Source organism: Engystomops pustulosus, chromosome 6, assembly GCF_040894005.1.
Source record: "Engystomops pustulosus chromosome 6, aEngPut4.maternal, whole genome shotgun sequence".
Lineage (NCBI taxonomy): Eukaryota > Metazoa > Chordata > Amphibia > Anura > Leptodactylidae > Engystomops > Engystomops pustulosus.
In genome coordinates this window covers 2,503,056-2,521,581 of record NC_092416.1, presented here as the reverse complement: position 1 = coordinate 2,521,581, position 18,526 = coordinate 2,503,056, and the positions used below count along the sequence as shown (strand labels likewise).

At 54.3% G+C, this 18,526-nt stretch overlaps 1 protein-coding gene across 7 annotated transcripts in view; it reads left to right on the top strand.

Annotated features, from left to right (window-relative positions):
* Positions 1-18,526, top strand: part of POU2F2 (POU class 2 homeobox 2) — a 189,115-nt gene that overhangs the window by 148,406 nt on the left and 22,183 nt on the right. For 4 of the 7 annotated variants that reach the window (XM_072113747.1, XM_072113743.1, XM_072113748.1 and 1 more), the window contains 8 exons: positions 8,699-8,758; positions 11,208-11,242; positions 12,028-12,069; positions 12,291-12,449; positions 14,140-14,334; positions 15,111-15,216; positions 15,375-15,466; positions 15,551-15,697. In XM_072113747.1, the coding sequence (XP_071969848.1) occupies positions 8,699-8,758; positions 11,208-11,242; positions 12,028-12,069; positions 12,291-12,449; positions 14,140-14,334; positions 15,111-15,216; positions 15,375-15,466; positions 15,551-15,697 (836 nt within the window). The remainder of the gene's footprint in view (positions 1-8,698; positions 8,759-11,207; positions 11,243-12,027; positions 12,070-12,290; positions 12,450-14,139; positions 14,335-15,110; positions 15,217-15,374; positions 15,467-15,550; positions 15,698-18,526) is intronic. The other 3 variants (XM_072113745.1, XM_072113744.1, XM_072113749.1) reach the window with 3 other exon arrangements.

Here is an 18,526-nt window from a genome sequence, read left to right as displayed (position 1 = left end):
GGCACCGGGGGGCATAACAGACTGCACAGGGGGGAGGACACTGTACATAGTACAGACTGCACAGGAGGGAGGACACTGCACATAGTACAGACTGCACAGGAGGGAGGACACTGCACATAGTACAGACTGCACAGGAGAGAGGACACTGCACATAGTACAGACTGCACAGGCGGGAGGACACTGCACATAGTACAGACTCCACAGGAGGGAGGACACTGCACATAGTACAGACTGCACAGGAGGGAGGACACTGCACATAGTACAGACTGCACAGGAGGGAGGACACTGCACATAGTACAGACTGCACAGGAGGGAGGACACTGCACATAGTACAGACTGCACAGGAGGGAGGACAGTGCACATAGTACAGACTGCACAGGAGGGAGGTCACTGCACATAGTACAGACTGCACAGGCGGGAGGACACTGCACATAGTACAGACTCCACAGGAGGGAGGACACTGCACATAGTACAGACTGCACAGGAGGAGGACACTGCACATAGTACAGACTGCACAGGAGGGGGGCACTGCACATAGTACAAACTGCACAGGAGAGAGGACACTGCACATAGTACAGACTGCACAGGCGGGAGGACACTGCACATAGTACAGACTGCACAGGAGGGAGGACACTGCACATAGTACAGACTGCACAGGAGGGAGGACACTGCACATAGTACAGACTGCACAGGAGGGGGGACACTGCACATAGTACAGACTGCACAGGCGGGAGGACACTGCACATAGTACAGACTGCACAGGAGGGGGGGGCACTGCACATAGTACAGACTGCACAGGAGGGGGGGCACTGCACATAGTACAGACTGCACAGGAGGGGGGGCACTGCACATAGTACAGACTGCACAGGAGGGAGGACACTGCACATAGTACAGACTGCACAGGAGGGAGGACACTGCACATAGTACAGACTGCACAGGAGAGAGGAGACTGCACATAGTACAGACTGCACAGGAGGGGGGGCACTGCACATAGTACAGACTGCACAGGAGGGAGGACACTGCACATAGTACAGACTGCACAGGAGGGAGGACACTGCACATAGTACAGACTGCACAGGAGGGAGGACACTGCACATAGTACAGACTGCACAGGAGGAGGACACTGCACATGGTACAGACTGCACAGGAGGGAGGACACTACACATAGTACAAACTGCACAGGAGGGGGGACACTGCACATAGTACAGACTGCACAGGAGGGGGGGACACTGCACATAGTACAGACTGCACAGGAGGGAGGACACTGCACATAGTACAGACTGCACAGGAGGGAGGGCACTGCACATAGTACAGACTGCACAGGAGAGAGGACACTGCACATAGTACAGACTGCACAGGAGAGAGGACACTGCACATAGTACAGACTGCACAGGAGGGAGGAGACTGCAAATAGTACAGACTGCACATGAGGGAGGAGACTGCACATAGTACAGACTGCACAGGAGGGAGGAGACTGCACATAGTACAGACTGCACAGGAGGGAGGAGACTGCACATAGTACAGACTGCACAGGAGAGAGGACACTGCACATAGTACAGACTGCACAGGAGAGAGGACACTGCACATAGTACAGACTGCACAGGAGGGGGGGCACTGCACATAGTACAGACTGCACAGGAGGGAGGACACTGCACATAGTACAGACTGCACAGGAGGGGGGACACTGCACATAGTACAGACTGCACAGGCGGGAGGACACTGCACATAGTACAGACTGCACAGGAGGGGGGGCACTGCACATAGTACAGACTGCACAGGAGGGGGGGCACTGCACATAGTACAGACTGCACAGGAGGGGGGGCACTGCACATAGTACAGACTGCACAGGAGAGAGGACACTGCACATAGTACAGACTGCACAGGAGGGAGGAGACTGCACATAGTACAGACTGCACATGAGGGAGGAGACTGCACATAGTACAGACTGCACAGGAGGGAGGAGACTGCACATAGTACAGACTGCACATGAGGGAGGAGACTGCACATAGTACAGACTGCACAGGAGGGAGGACACTGCACATAGTACAGACTGCACAGGAGGGAGGACACTGCACATAGTACAGACTGCACAGGAGAGAGGAGACTGCACATAGTACAGACTGCACAGGAGGGGGGGCACTGCACATAGTACAGACTGCACAGGAGGGAGGACACTGCACATAGTACAGACTGCACAGGAGGGAGGACACTGCACATAGTACAGACTGCACAGGAGGGAGGACACTGCACATAGTACAGACTGCACAGGAGGGAGGGCACTGCACATAGTACAGACTGCACAGGAGAGAGGACACTGCACATAGTACAGACTGCACAGGAGAGAGGACACTGCACATAGTACAGACTGCACATGAGGGAGGAGACTGCACATAGTACAGACTGCACAGGAGGGAGGAGACTGCACATAGTACAGACTGCACAGGAGGGAGGAGACTGCACATAGTACAGACTGCACAGGAGAGAGGACACTGCACATAGTACAGACTGCACAGGAGAGAGGACACTGCACATAGTACAGACTGCACAGGAGGGGGGGCACTGCACATAGTACAGACTGCACAGGAGGGAGGACACTGCACATAGTACAGACTGCACAGGAGGGAGGACACTGCACATAGTACAGACTGCACAGGAGGGAGGAGACTGCACATAGTACAGAATGCACAGGAGGGAGGACACTGCACATAGTACAGACTGCACAGGAGGGAGGACACTGCACATAGTACAGACTGCACAGGAGGAGGACACTGCACATGGTACAGACTGCACAGGAGGAGGACACTGCACATGGTACAGACTGCACAGGAGGGAGGACACTGCACATGGTACAAACTGCACAGGAGGGAGGAGACTGCACATAGTACAGACTGCACAGGAGGGAGGGCACTGCACATAGTACAGACTGCACAGGAGGGAGGGCACTGCACATAGTACAGACTGCACAGGAGAGAGGACACTGCACATAGTACAGACTGCACAGGAGGGAGGAGACTGCACATAGTACAGACTGCACATGAGGGAGGAGACTGCACATAGTACAGACTGCACAGGAGGGAGGAGACTGCACATAGTACAGACTGCACAGGAGGGAGGACACAGCACATAGTACAGACTGCACAGGAGAGAGGACACCGCACATAGCACAGACTGCACAGGAGGGAGGACACCGCACATAGCACAGACTGCACAGGAGGGAGGACACCGCACATAGTACAGACTGTACAGGAGGGGGGGCACTGCACATAGTACAGACTGCACAGGAGGGAGGACACTGCACATAGTACAGACTGCACAGGAGAGAGGACACTGCACATAGTACAGACTGCACAGGAGGGAGGACACTGCACATAGTACATACTGCACAGGAGGGAGGAGACTGCACATAGTACAGACTGCACAGGAGGGAGGACACTGCACATAGTACAGACTGCACAGGAGAGAGGACACTGCACATAGTACAGACTGCACAGGAGGGAGGACACTGCACATAGTACAGACTGCACAGGAGGGAGGACACTGCACATAGTACAGACTGCACAGGAGAGAGGAGACTGCACATAGTACAGACTGCACAGGAGGGAGGAGACTGCACATAGTACAGACTGCACAGGAGGGAGGACACTGCACATAGTACAGACTGCACAGGAGGGAGGACACTGCACATAGTACAGACTGCACAGGAGGGAGGACACTGCACATAGTACAGACTGCACAGGAGGGGGGGCACTGCACATAGTACAGACTGCACAGGAGAGAGGACACTGCACATAGTACAGACTGCACAGGAGGGAGGACACTGCACATAGTACAGACTGCACAGGAGGGAGGACACTGCACATAGTACAGACTGCACAGGAGGGAGGAGACTGCACATAGTACAGACTGCACAGGAGGGAGGAGACTGCACATAGTACAGACTGCACAGGAGGGAGGAGACTGCACATAGTACAGACTGCACAGGAGGGAGGAGACTGCACATAGTACAGACTGCACAGGAGGGAGGAGACTGCACATAGTACAGACTGCACAGGAGGGAGGAGGCTGCACATAGTACAGACTGCACAGGAGGGAGGAGACTGCACATAGTACAGACTGCACAGGAGGGAGGAGACTGCACATAGTACAGGCTGCACAGGAGGGAGGACACTGCACATAGTACAGACTGCACAGGAGGGAGGACACTGCACATAGTACAGACTGCACAGGAGGGAGGACACTGCACATAGTACAGACTGCACAGGAGGGAGGACACTGCACATAGTACAGACTGCACAGGAGGGAGGACACTGCACATAGTACAGACTGCACAGGAGGGAGGACACTGCACATAGTACAGACTGCACAGGAGGGAGGGCACTGCACATAGTACAGACTGCACAGGAGGGAGGGCACTGCACATAGTACAGACTGCACAGGAGAGAGGACACTGCACATAGTACAGACTGCACAGGAGGGAGGACACTGCACATAGTACAGACTGCACAGGAGGGAGGACACTGCACATAGTACAGACTGCACAGGAGGGAGGACACTGCACATAGTACAGACTGCACAGGAGGGAGGACACTGCACATAGTACAGACTGCACAGGAGAGAGGACACTGCACATAGTACAGACTGCACAGGAGGGAGGACACTGCACATAGTACAGACTGCACAGGAGGGAGGACACTGCACATAGTACAGACTGCACAGGAGGGGGGGCACTGCACATAGTACAGACTGCACAGGAGGAGGACACTGCACATAGTACAGACTGCACAGGGGGGAGGACACTGCACATAGTACAGACTGCACAGGAGGGAGGACACTGCACATAGTACAGACTGCACAGGATAGAGGAGACTGCACATAGTACAGACTGCACAGGAGGGAGGAGACTGCACATAGTACAGACTGCACATGAGGGAGGACACTGCACATAGTACAGACTGCACAGGAGGGAGGACACTGCACATAGTACAGACTGCACAGGAGGGAGGACACTGCACATAGTACAGACTGCACAGGAGGGAGGACACGGCACATAGTACAGACTGCACAGGAGGGAGGACACTGCACATAGTACAGACTGCACAGGAGGGAGGACACTGCACATAGTACAGACTGCACAGGAGGGAGGACACTGCACATAGTACAGACTGCACAGGAGGGGGGGCACTGCACATAGTACAGACTGCACAGGAGGAGGACACTGCACATAGTACAGACTGCACAGGAGGGAGGACACTGCACATAGTACAGACTGCACAGGAGGGGGGGCACTGCACAGGAGGAGGACACTGCACATAGTACAGACTGCACAGGAGAGAGGACACTGCACATAGTACAGACTGCACAGGAGGGAGGACACTGCACATAGTACAGACTGCACAGGAGGGAGGACACTGCACATAGTACAGACTGCACAAGAGGGAGGACACTGCACATAGTACAGACTGCACAGGAGGGGGGCCACTGCACATAGTACAGACTGCACAAGAGGGAGGACACTGCACATAGTACAGACTGCACAGGAGGGAGGACACTGCACATAGTACAGACTGCACAGGAGGGGGGGCACTGCACATAGTACAGACTGCACAGGAGGGAGGACACTGCACATAGTACAGACTGCACAGGAGGGAGGACACTGCACATAGTACAGACTGCACAGGAGGGAGGACACTGCACATAGTACAGACTGCACAGGAGGGAGGACACTGCACATAGCACAGACTGCACAGGAGGGAGGACACTGCACATAGTACAGACTGCACAGGAGGGAGGACACTGCACATAGTACAGACTGCACAGGAGGGAGGACACTGCACATAGTACAGACTGCACAGGAGGGCGGACACTGCACATAGTACAGACTGCACAGGAGGGGGGGCACTGCACATAGTACAGACTGCACAGGAGGAGGACACTGCACATAGTACAGACTGCACAGGAGGGAGGACACTGCACATAGTACAGACTGCACAGGAGGGGGGGCACTGCACATAGTACAGACTGCACAGGAGGGAGGAGACTGCACATAGTACAGACTGCACAGGAGGGTGGACACTGCACATAGTACAGACTGCACAGGAGGGAGGACACTGCACATAGTACAGACTGCACAGGAGGGAGGACACTGCACATAGTACAGACTGCACAGGAGGAGGACACTGCACATAGTACAGACTGCACAGGAGGGCGGACACTGCACATAGTACAGACTGCACAGGAGGGGGGGCACTGCACATAGTACAGACTGCACAGGAGGAGGACACTGCACATAGTACAGACTGCACAGGAGGGAGGACACTGCACATAGTACAGACTGCACAGGAGGGGGGGCACTGCACATAGTACAGACTGCACAGGAGGGAGGACACTGCACATAGTACAGACTGCACAGGAGGGAGGACACTGCACATAGTACAGACTGCACAGGAGGGAGGACACTGCACATAGTACAGACTGCACAGGAGGGAGGACACTGCACATAGTACAGACTGCACAGGAGGGAGGACACTGCACATAGTACAGACTGCACAGGAGAGAGGGCACTGCACATAGTACAGACTGCACAGGAGGGAGGAGACTGCACATAGTACAGACTGCACAGGAGGGAGGACACTGCACATAGTACAGACTGCACAGGAGGGGGGGCACTGCACATAGTACAGACTGCACAGGAGGGAGGCGCGATTTCTGCAAAATCTGATTGCAAGTGCCAAAAAACTATTTTAAATCCCTGCCCCATCGGCGCAAAACGGAAATCAACGGGGTGTCCGTCGAAAGTGTGTTCCGCAGGGATCTTAGTAAATGAGCCCTATTGTCCATGCACAATGCACATCTGCCGCTAGTCACTAAGATTGTGCGCCCGATATCCTGCATGTGTCGCTTCCCCGCTCAGGTCCCCGGAGTTCACCTTCTTCCCGGTGCATGTAAGTGCTTGGGCTTGTGGCACAATTTGAAAGTTAAATCCCGCGCTCAGTCCAAATCAGCCTCATTATTAGACGGCCCGCCCCCGATCTCTGTCGCATGAAAGCAGCGCAGCTGCGCCACAATCCCAGCGTAGACACTTCTTAAATACCTGTGCAAGACATTTTATCCTAGAACGTGCACAGTCTGACTAAAGTGCAGAGCAAAGCCCTTAGTTATTGTGCCCCAATGTGCTGCCACTGACACCAAAAGGGAGAACTTTGGACTTAGCTCTAATATTGGGAGGTTTTGGTGTGTATCCGTGCCCGGCCTGCGTCACTCTGCTGTGGTGTGCGCTGTGCAGGGAGGCTCTGCTATTTCTATAGTATTGTGGGTATTTATAGTTTATTTTTCAGTAAATTGTCTCATAGCAGAGAAAACAGAAGCAGAAGTGAGAGTTCCCCCCCATCAGCCTCATCAACTGGATCAGTAACCCCACAAGCACAAGATCTCTGCTTAGGGGACCTCAATATAGCACTACTTTATTGGGTCCACCTCCGAAATCTGCTATCCTAATAAAGATGGGATGTCTGCTCTCCCCGGGCCGCTGTGCGCTCCTCCGCTCTCCCCCCGGGCCGCTGTGCGCTCCTCCGCTCTCCCACCGGGCCGCTGTGCGCTCCTCTGCTCTCCCCCCGGGCCGCTGTGCGCTCCTGCGCTCTCCTTCCGGGCCGCTGTGCGCTCCTCCGCTCTCCCCCCGGGCCGCTGTGCGCTCCTCCGCTTTCCCCCCGGGCCGCTGTGCGCTCCTCCGCTCTCCCCCCGGGCCGCTGTGCGCTCCTCTGCTCTCCCCCCGGGCCGCTGTGCGCTCCTCTGCTCTCCCCCCGGGCCGCTGTGCGCTCCTCTGCTCTCCCCCCGGGCCGCTGTGCGCTCCTCTGCTCTCCCCCCGGGCCGCTGTGCGCTCCTCTGCTCTCCCCCCGGGCCTCTGTGCGCTCCTCTGCTCTCCCCCCGTGCCTCTGTGCGCTCCTCTGCTCTCCCCCGGGCCGCTGTGCGCTCCTCTGCTCTCCCCCCGGGCCGCTGTGCGCTCCTCTGCTCTCCCCCCGGGCCGCTGTGCGCTCCTTTGCTCTCCCCCCGGGCCGCTGTGCGCTCCTCTGGCCTCCCCGGGCCGATGTGCGCTCCTCTGGCCTCCCCGGGCCGCTGTGCGCTCCTCTGGCCTCCCCCCGGGCCGCTGTGCGCTCCTCTGCTCTCCCCGGGCCGCTGTGCGCTCCTCTGGCTTCCCCCGGGCCGCTGTGCGCTCCTCTGGCCTCCCCCCGGGCCGCTGTGCGCTCCTCTGCTTTCCCCGGGCCGCTGTGAGCTCCTCTGGCCTCCCCCCGGGCCGCTGTGCGCTCCTCTGGCCTCCCCCCGGGCCGCTGTGCGCTCCTCTGGCCTCCCCCCGGGCCGCTGTGCGCTCCTCTGGCCTCCCCCCGGGCCGCTGTGCGCTCCTCTGCTCTCCCCGGGCCGCTGTGCGCTCCTCTGGCCTCCCCCCGGGCCGCTGTGCGCTCCTCTGCTCTCCCCGGGCCGCTGTGCGCTCCTCTGGCCTCCCCCCGGGCGCCCCCTATTCCCCCCCTTTGTGTTTCTCTCAATATCAGTAACATACATGGATGTTTGTGGCCTTAACACTTGAAAGTTAAGAGAATTCAAGGGGTGTGAAGACTTTTGCACTGTACTGTATATTGTATCTCTGCACTGTCTATATATTTTGTATCCCTGGACTTTGGTTTGTAACCTTCTCCCTTTCTCTCTACAGAAATAAGAATGTCTAAGCCGGGACATCTCAGCAAATTGCACGCAGAAGGGGGAGTGGCAGGTAATGGCGCCCGCAGCTCGTGTCCTGCTCATACACAGGGGGATGGGATCGCGGGCAACCCCGTGGAACAGGAAGATAGTGGGCCAGTGCCAGGGTATTTACATCTGAGGCTGGGGTATTATCCGGGGGCTGAGCACCACATCCCTTAGTCCTTTCTGTACACGTGTGATGTAGATCTCTTCCCAAGACGTGACTTACCGAGCCCATTGTCTGCATTGCCCGTAAGGGGAAGTCTCAATTTTTAGACTGTGGGAATCCCAACCCCGGAGACTCCGAGGAAGTTCCTATAAATACTGGTTCTACCTATAGGAGCGGTTCCCACACTATATGATGATGGGAACCTCCGCTGATATGTGGATGGAGAAGTCTAAGCTTCTGGTTTTTGTGACACTTGCTGACTGCCCAGATCATTGCTCAGAGGGTACACACAGGTAGGTATCTGCCTTCACCCCAGACAGTGCATGAGGGAATTGTTCTGTTCTGCTGCAGGGTCTGGTCCTGGTGAGGTGGAAGCTGCTGGACATTTCATTGATGAGGGGAGGCTGCTGGACATTTCATTGACGAGGGGAGGCTGCAGGACATTTCAATTGACGAGGGGAGGCTGCTGGACATTTCAATTGACGAAGGGAGGCTGCTGGACATTTCATTGACAAGGGGAGGCTGCTGGACATTTCATTGACAAAGGGAGGCTGCTGGACATTTCAATTGACGAAGGGAGGCTGCTGGATATTTCAATTGATGAAGGGAGGCTGCTGGACATTTCATTGACGAGGGGAGGCTGCTGGACATTTCATTGACGAGGGGAGGCTGCTGGACATTTCATTGACGAGGGGAGGCTGCAGGACATTTCAATTGACGAGGGGAGGCTGCTGGACATTTCAATTGACGAAGGGAGGCTGCTGGACATTTCATTGACAAGGGGAGGCTGCTGGACATTTCATTGACAAGGGGAGGCTGCTGGACATTTCAATTGACGAAGGGAGGCTGCTGGATATTTCAATTGATGAAGGGAGGCTGCTGGACATTTCATTGACGAGGGGAGGCTGCTGGACATTTCATTGACGAGGGGAGGCTGCTGGACATTTCATTGACGAGGGGAGGCTGCTGGGCATTTTCCTAGTTTTTTTTGTGGTAAAGTTAGGTCCTAGGTTTACCTTTGGGTCGGCTTATACTTGCATACATGAGCTACGTATATTTTTATCTCCTCAGTGATAAAGCCAAAGACAAGGGGACAATATAGTGCGGGGAGGGGGGAGGGGGATGCTATAGAAAAAGGGATATAATAATGACTCCTTTTTCTGAAGACATTAAAAAGGGGCACAATAGAGGGGGCTACAGAAAAAGGGGCACAATAGAGGGGGCTACAGAAAAAGGGGCACAATAAAGGGGGCTACAGAAAAAGGGGCACAATAGAGGGGGCTACAGAAAAAGGGGCACAATAAAGGGGGCTACAGAAAAAGGGGCACTGTAGAGGGAGACACTACATTGGTGGGGACCACTCCTGGGAACATTGCATTGTGGGGGCTCTTCTGTGAACATTGCATTGTGGGGGCTCTGCTGGGAGAATTGCATTGTGGGTGCTCTGCTGGGAGAATTGCATTGTGGGGGCTCTGCTGTAAACATTGCATTGGGGGGCTCTGCTGGGACATTGCATTGTGGGGGAATCTGTTGGACATTTCATTAATGACGGGGGCTCCACTGTGTTCAATTTATTAATGAAGGGAGGCTGCTGCTGTAAATTTTATTAATGTGGAGGGCTCTGCTATGAACTATTCATTAATGGGTGGACGCAGCTGTTGGGCATTCCATTAGTGAGGTGGAGGCTGCTGCAGACATTTTATTAGTGAGGTGGAAGCTGCTGGACATTTCATTGACGAAGGGAGGCTGCTGGACATTTCATTGACGAGGGGAGGCTGCTGGACATTTCATTGACGAGGGGAGGCTGCTGGACATTTCATTGACGAGGGGAGGCTGCTGGACATTTCAATTGACGAAGGGAGGCTGCTGGACATTTCAATTGACGAAGGGAGGCTGCTGGACATTTCAATTGACGAAGGGAGGCTGCTGGACATAGAGGGGGCTACAGAAAAAGGGGCACTATAGAGGGGGCCACAGAAAAAGGGGCACAATAGAGGGAGCTACAGAAAAAGGGGCACTATAGAGGGGGCCACAGAAAAAGGGGCACTATAGAGGGGGCCACAGAAAAAAGGGCACTGTACAGGGGGCTACAGAAAAAGGGGCACTATAGAGGGGGCCACAGAAAAGGGGCTGCAGGAAATGGGACATTATATTGTTTGGGGTTAGATATGAACTATTTGCGGGACACACATTTTGTCCAGGGGCCATGGTGTGACACCTAACCCTGGGTGCAGCCGTCCCTAGATACATAATGGTTGGGGTGCTCTGCCTTGGGACAGGTGTAATAACCAAATCATTTCATGTTTTACAGACAGTGAAAGGAACGGAGCCGACTCTCTACATGAGGTAAGTGGTGACACCCCCCCCCCCTGTTACATGTCTGCAGAGCTCTCCTTCCCCCCTGTTACATGTCTGCAGAGCTCTCCTTCCCCCTTGTTACATGTCTGTAGAGCTGCTTCCCCCCCTGTTACATGTCTGTAGAGCTCCTTCCCCCCTGTTACATGTCTGTAGAGCTCCTTCCCCTTGTTACATGTCTGTAGAGCTCCTTCCCCCCTTGTTACATGTCTGTAGAGCTCCTTCCCCCCTGTTACATGTCTGCAGAGCTCTCCTTCCCCCCTGTTACATGTCTGCAGAGCTCTCCTTCCCCCTTGTTACATGTCTGTAGAGCTCCTTCCCCTTGTTACATGTCTGTAGAGCTCCTTCCCCCCTTGTTACATGTCTGTAGAGCTCCTTCCCCTTGTTACATGTCTGTAGAGCTCCTTCCCCCCTTGTTACATGTCTGTAGAGCTCCCTCCCCCCTGTTACATGTCTGTAGAGCTCCTTCCCCCCTTGTTACATGTCTGTAGAGCTCCCTCCCCCCCTGTTACATGTCTGTAGAGCTCCTTCCCCCCCTGTTACATGTCTGTGGAGCTCCTTCCCCCCCTGTTACATGTCTGTAGAGCTCCTTCCCCCCTTGTTACATGTCTGTAGAGCTCCTTCCCCCTGTTACATGTCTGTAGAGCTCCTTCCCCCCTGTTACATGTCTGTAGAGCTCCTTCCCCCCCTGTTACATGTCTGTAGAGCTCCTTCCCCCCCTGTTACATGTCTGTAGAGCTCCTGCATTTTACTCCTTATCTCTGTGATGTTTTCAGGTGCAGCAGAACAAGGGATCTCCCTTCTCAATGTCTCCAAAGGTAAGAAGAGCGCCCCCTATGGCTCCTTCCCCCCCTATGAGCACCTCCCATCATTGTGGTGGTCCGTGCACTGGGGACACAGCCGGGGACTCCTTGCATCGTCACAGTGCTGCCCCTGTTTCCTGAGTTCTGGTTTCTTTCTGTTACTGCCCCTTTGAGCCCGTGTTATCTCCCTATAGAGCGGGAGGATATACGTGTCTGACCCCCTCATGTCATTGTAGATTACAGATGAAGAATGTGGGGAGCGCTCCCCATCCCTCCCTGGCACCCCGGCCCCGCCTTCTGCTCCTCCCACTCCACAGGCACCTCCTGCCCCTCCGCAACCACCTACCTCCCTGCCCCAGACACAGCTCCTTCTTGCTGGCAGCCAGCTGGCGGGGGTAAGTACACACAGAATATTCTCCTGTTATTCCTTTATTCTCTGTGTCCATCGATGCTGAGAGCCGCGGATCCAAATTCATTGCTCCATAAAGGTCGTGTTCCAGTTCATTTCCTACCTCCTCGACAGACCTAGAGTATGCATCTCCATGGCAACAGACAACAAGCAAACCATGCGTAGTCGGATCCTGCGCTCACTAGATGTATGTAAGACCAGGGGAGATCAGACTACACAGCGCTCACTTGTTGTCTGTTACCATGGAGATGTCTGCCGTGACATCCATTCTATGAATGTATAAATGTCAGTCCCTGATCTCCTGCAGTCATGTATATTAGTATCTGTAGTGTGAGATCCACCCCCGGTGCCTGGACACTGCAGTACGGTAGGTACCGGGTGCCGGGTGTCCTCACAGTCCTGCCTGCTCCAGGTGTATAATGTCATGTATCTGCTGCTCTGCTTCATCCAGATTGTCTCTGCTCACTGTCTTCTCTCCTCCTCTCCACTTACCCCCCGGCCCTCTCCTCCTCCCTCTCTTACCCCCCGGACCCCTCTCCTCTTACTCCGTGACCTCTGTCCTCTCCTCCCTCTCTTACCCCCGGCCCTCTCCTCCTCCCTCTCCTACCCCCCGGACCCCTCCCCTCCTCCCTCTCTTACCCCCCGGACCCCTCCCCTCTTACCCCGTGACCTCTGTCCTCCTCTTCTCTCTTACCCCCCGGACCCCTCCTCCTCTCCTCTTACCCCTGGCCCCCTCCTCTCCTCTCCTCTTACCCCTGGCCCCCTCCTCTCCTCTCCTCTTACCCCCGGCCCCCTCCTCTCCTCTTACCCCCGGCCCTCTCCTCTTACCCCTGGCCCCCTCCCCTCCTCCCTCTCTTACCCCCCGGACCCCTCCCCTCTTACCCCGTGACCTCTGTCCTCCCCTTCTCTCTTACCCCCCGGACCCCTCCTCCTCTCCTCTTACCCCTGGCCCCCTCCTCTCCTCTCCTCTTACCCCTGGCCCCCTCCTCTCCTCTCCTCTTACCCCTGGCCCCCTCCTCTCCTCTCCTCTTACCCCCGGCCCCCTCCTCTCCTCTTACCCCCGGCCCCCTCCTCTCCTCTTACCCCCGGCCCCCTCCTCTCCTCTTACCCCCGGCCCACCTCTCCTCTTACCCCCGGCCCCCTCCCCTCCTCTTACCCCCGGCCCCCTCCCCTCCTCTTACCCCCGGCCCCCTCCCCTCCTCTCCTCTTACCCCCGGCCCCCTCCCCTCCTCTTACCCCCGGCCCCTCCCCTCCTCTTACCCCCGGCCCTCTCCTCCTCCCTCTCTTACCCCCCGGACCCTTCCCCTCCTCTCCTCTTACCCCCCGGACCCTTCCCCTCCTCTCCTCTTACCCCCGGCCCTCTCCTCCTCCCTCTCTTACCCCCCGGACCCTTCCCCTCCTCTCCTCTTACCCCCCCGGACCCTTCCCCTCCCCTCCTCTTACCCCCGGCCCCTCCCCTCCTCTCCTCTTACCCCCCCGGACCCTTCCCCTCCCCTCCTCTTACCCCCGGCCCCTCCCCTCCTCTTACCCCCGGCCCCTCCCCTCCTCTTACCCCCGGCCCCTCCCCTCCTCTCCTCTTACCCCCGGCCCCTCCCCTCCTCTTACCCCCGGCCCCTCCCTTCCTCCCCTCTTACCCCCGGCCCCTCCTCTCTCTGCTTGTCTCCTCCTGGCTGCAGCTCACCGCTCTCCTCCCTGCACAGCAGCAGCTGCTCCTCCAGCAAGCTCAGCTTCTCGCCGCCGCTGTCCAGCAATCCAACGCGGCTGCCGCTGCCAGCGCCTCGCAGTCAGGGTCCGACAGCCAGGCTACTCCCAACAGCCAACAGCAGCCCCCCCAACTCGCTCTGTCCCAGCCCATCCACCTCACTGCACAGGTGAGCGCCTCGTCCGCCCAGGACCACCCTCTTGTCTTGTCTGTACTTCTCATATCATCAATCTGCTGGGTGTATAGGAGCAATTACACACAGTGCTGGTTACTTACCCTGTGTGCAGCCCACCCAAGCTCAGGGCAAAGGTGTAATAGTCTGCAGACCGTCTCCTCCACACTGGTCTCTGCTCACAATGAGGGGCTGATATGGGACGGAAGCTCCCTGTGACGCCTCTGCAGACACATGCTCCTCATCAGTGCAGAGCGGAGAGGCCCTGCATGTGGCCAGCAGTGTATCCGGGCCCACAGTGAAAGCCCCTGCACCAGTTATTAGGGGTGCTCCGAACTGTACCGTAGCACGGGGGGCACACGGTGGTGCCGGGGAGAGGAGGAGGGGGAGGAGAGCGCTGCTCACCCCCGCCCCTCTCCGTAGCCCAACATAGAGCCCGGCGCCTATGGCCTAGAAAGAGTGGACATGTCCTATCTTTCTACGGGGTATGGAGCAGTACGGTGCTCCTGTACGGCGCTGTGAGGCCACTGCAATGTATCGGGCACATATATATACGCCGTATATGTGTATCCCCTGTGTATCCTCAGTGGTAGGAAGGTTTTTGTGTGATGTCAGCACCCGCTTCTCATGACTCCCCATTATTTGGGTGATGTGACCACAATTCCTTTGTGTGTGACACTTTCCGTCCTGCGCTGCAGTTCTGCAGTTTCCTGTAGATTTTTCTCAGCTGTTGATGATGTTTTTTCTGTTCTTCTGAACCATCAATGACGCAGGATATCCAGCAATTGCTGCAGCTCCAGCAGCTGGTCCTGGTCCCCGGGCATCCTCTCCAGTCCCCCACACAGTTCCTGCTGCCCCAGGCAGGGCAAGGCCAACAAGGTGAGTGGCATCTCATTAACCCATTAATAGCCACAGCAGCACAGATACACACAGGTAGGTTGTCGCTGTGGCAGTGCATGTGCTGATGAGTGGCTGGCAGGTGTCTGCTGTATTATCTGCTGCACTTTTCCTGGCATTGCTCCTTGTGTCTCCTCCAGGCCTCCTTTCTGCACCAAATCTCTTCCAGCTACCTCAACAAAGCCAGGGGAGTCTCCTCCCAGGTCAGCCCAGAGCCGGCCTCCCCTCTCAGGTAAGTGCACGGGACCTACCATGGTGATGAGGGGAGCCATGTGCACCCACCATCACAACACATAACTCCTCTCTCCCTTTCCAGGCTGTGTCCCGCCCAGGACCCCAGGATCCACCAATATTGTCACACACAGAACCAGCGACTCACCCAGAGGAACCCAGTGACTTGGAGGAGTTAGAACAATTTGCCAGAACTTTCAAGCAGCGCCGGATTAAACTGGGATTCACTCAGGTGGGTCCCAGCATAGACTGTAATCATATACATTGTACACCCTATACAGAGGCCACACATATACATTGTGCACCCTATACAGAGGCCACACATATACATTGTGCACCCTATACAGAGGCCACACATATACATTGTGCACCCTATAGAGAGGCCACACATATACATTGTGCACCCTATACAGAGGTCACACATATACATTGTGCACCCTATACAGAGGCCACACATATACATTGTGCACCCTATACAGAGGTCACGCATATACATTGTACACCCTATACAGAGGTCACGCATATACATTGTACACCCTATACAGAGGTCACGCATATACATTGTACACCCTATACAGAGGTCACGCATATACATTGTACACCCTATACAGAGGTCACACATATACATTGTGCACCCTATACAGCCTATACAGAGGCCACACATATACATTGTACACCCTATAGAGAGGCCACACATATACATTGTGCACTCTATACAGAGGTCACGCATATACATTGTGCACCCTATACAGAGGCCACACATATACATTGTGCACCCTATACAGAGGCCACACATATACATTGTGCACCCTATACAGAGGCCACACATATACATTGTGCACCCTATACAGAGGCCACACATATACATTGTGCACCCTATACAGAGGCCACACATATACATTGTGCACCCTATACAGAGGCCACACATATACATTGTACACCGTATACAGAGGCCACACATATACATTGTACATCCTATACAGAGGTCACGCATATACATTGTACACCCTATACAGAGGCCACACATATACATTGTACACCCTATAGAGAGGCCACACATATACATTGTACACCCTATAGAGAGGCCACACATATACATTGTACACCCTATACAGAGGCCACACATATACATTGTACACCCTATACAGAGGCCACACATATACATTGTACACCCTATACAGAGGCCACGCATATACATTGTGCACCCTATACAGAGGTCACGCATATACATTGTGCACCCTATACAGAGGCCACGCATATACATTGTGCACCCTATAGAGAGGCCACACATATACATTGTGCACCCTATACAGAGGCCACACATATACATTGTACACCCTATACAGAGGCCACACATATACATTGTGCACCCTATACAGAGGTCACGCATATACATTGTACACCCTATACAGAGGTCACGCATATACATTGTACACCCTATACAGAGGCCACGCATATACATTGTACACCCTATAGAGAGGCCACACATATACATTGTGCACCCTATACAGAGGCCACACACATACATTGTGCACCCTATACAGAGGCCACACATATACATTGTGCACCCTATACAGAGGTCACACATATACATTGTGCACCCTATACAGAGGTCACACATATACATTGTGCACCCTATACAGAGGCCACACATATACATTGTGCACCCTATACAGAGGCCACACATATACATTGTGCACCCTATACAGAGGTCACACATATACATTGTGCACCCTATACAGAGGCCACACATATACATTGTACACCCTATACAGAGGCCACACATATACATTGTACACCCTATACAGAGGCCACACATATACATTGTACACCCTATACAGAGGCCACACATATACATTGTACACCCTATACAGAGGCCACACATATACATTGTGCACCTTATACAGAGGCCACACATATACATTGTACACCCTACACAGAGGCCACACATATACATTGTGCACCCTATACAGAGGCCACACATATACATTGTACACCCTATACAGAGGCCACACATATACATTGTGCACCCTATAGAGAGGCCACACATATACATTGTGCACCCTATACAGAGGCCACACATATACATTGTACACCCTATACAGAGGCCACACATATACATTGTGCACTCTATACAGAGGTCACGCATATACATTGTACACCCTATACAGAGGTCACGCATATACATTGTACACCCTATACAGAGGTCACGCATATACATTGTACACCCTATACAGAGGTCACGCATATACATTGTACACCCTATACAGAGGTCACACATATACATTGTGCACCCTATACAGCCTATACAGAGGCCACACATATACATTGTGCACCCTATACAGAGGCCACACATATACATTGTGCACCCTATACAGAGGCCACACATATACATTGTGCACCCTATACAGAGGCCACACATATACATTGTGCACCCTATACAGAGGCCACACATATACATTGTACACCGTATACAGAGGCCACACATATACATTGTACACCCTATACAGAGGTCACGCATATACATTGTACACCCTATACAGAGGCCACGCATATACATTGTACACCCTATAGAGAGGCCACACATATACATTGTACACCCTATACAGAGGCCACACATATACATTGTACACCCTATACAGAGGCCACACATATACATTGTACACCCTATACAGAGGCCACACATATACATTGTACACCCTATACAGAGGCCACACATATACATTGTATACCCTATACAGAGGCCATACATATACATTGTACACCCTATACAGAGGCCACACATATACATTGTGCACCCTATACAGAGGCCACACATATACATTGTACACCCTTTACAGAGGCCACACATATACATTGTACACCCTTTACAGAGGCCACACATATACATTGTGCACCCTATACAGAGGCCACACATATACATTGTACACCCTATACAGAGGCCACACATATACATTGTGCACCCTATACAGAGGCCACACATATACATTGTACACCCTATACAGAGGCCACACATATACATTGTGCACCCTATACAGAGGCCACACATATACATTGTGCA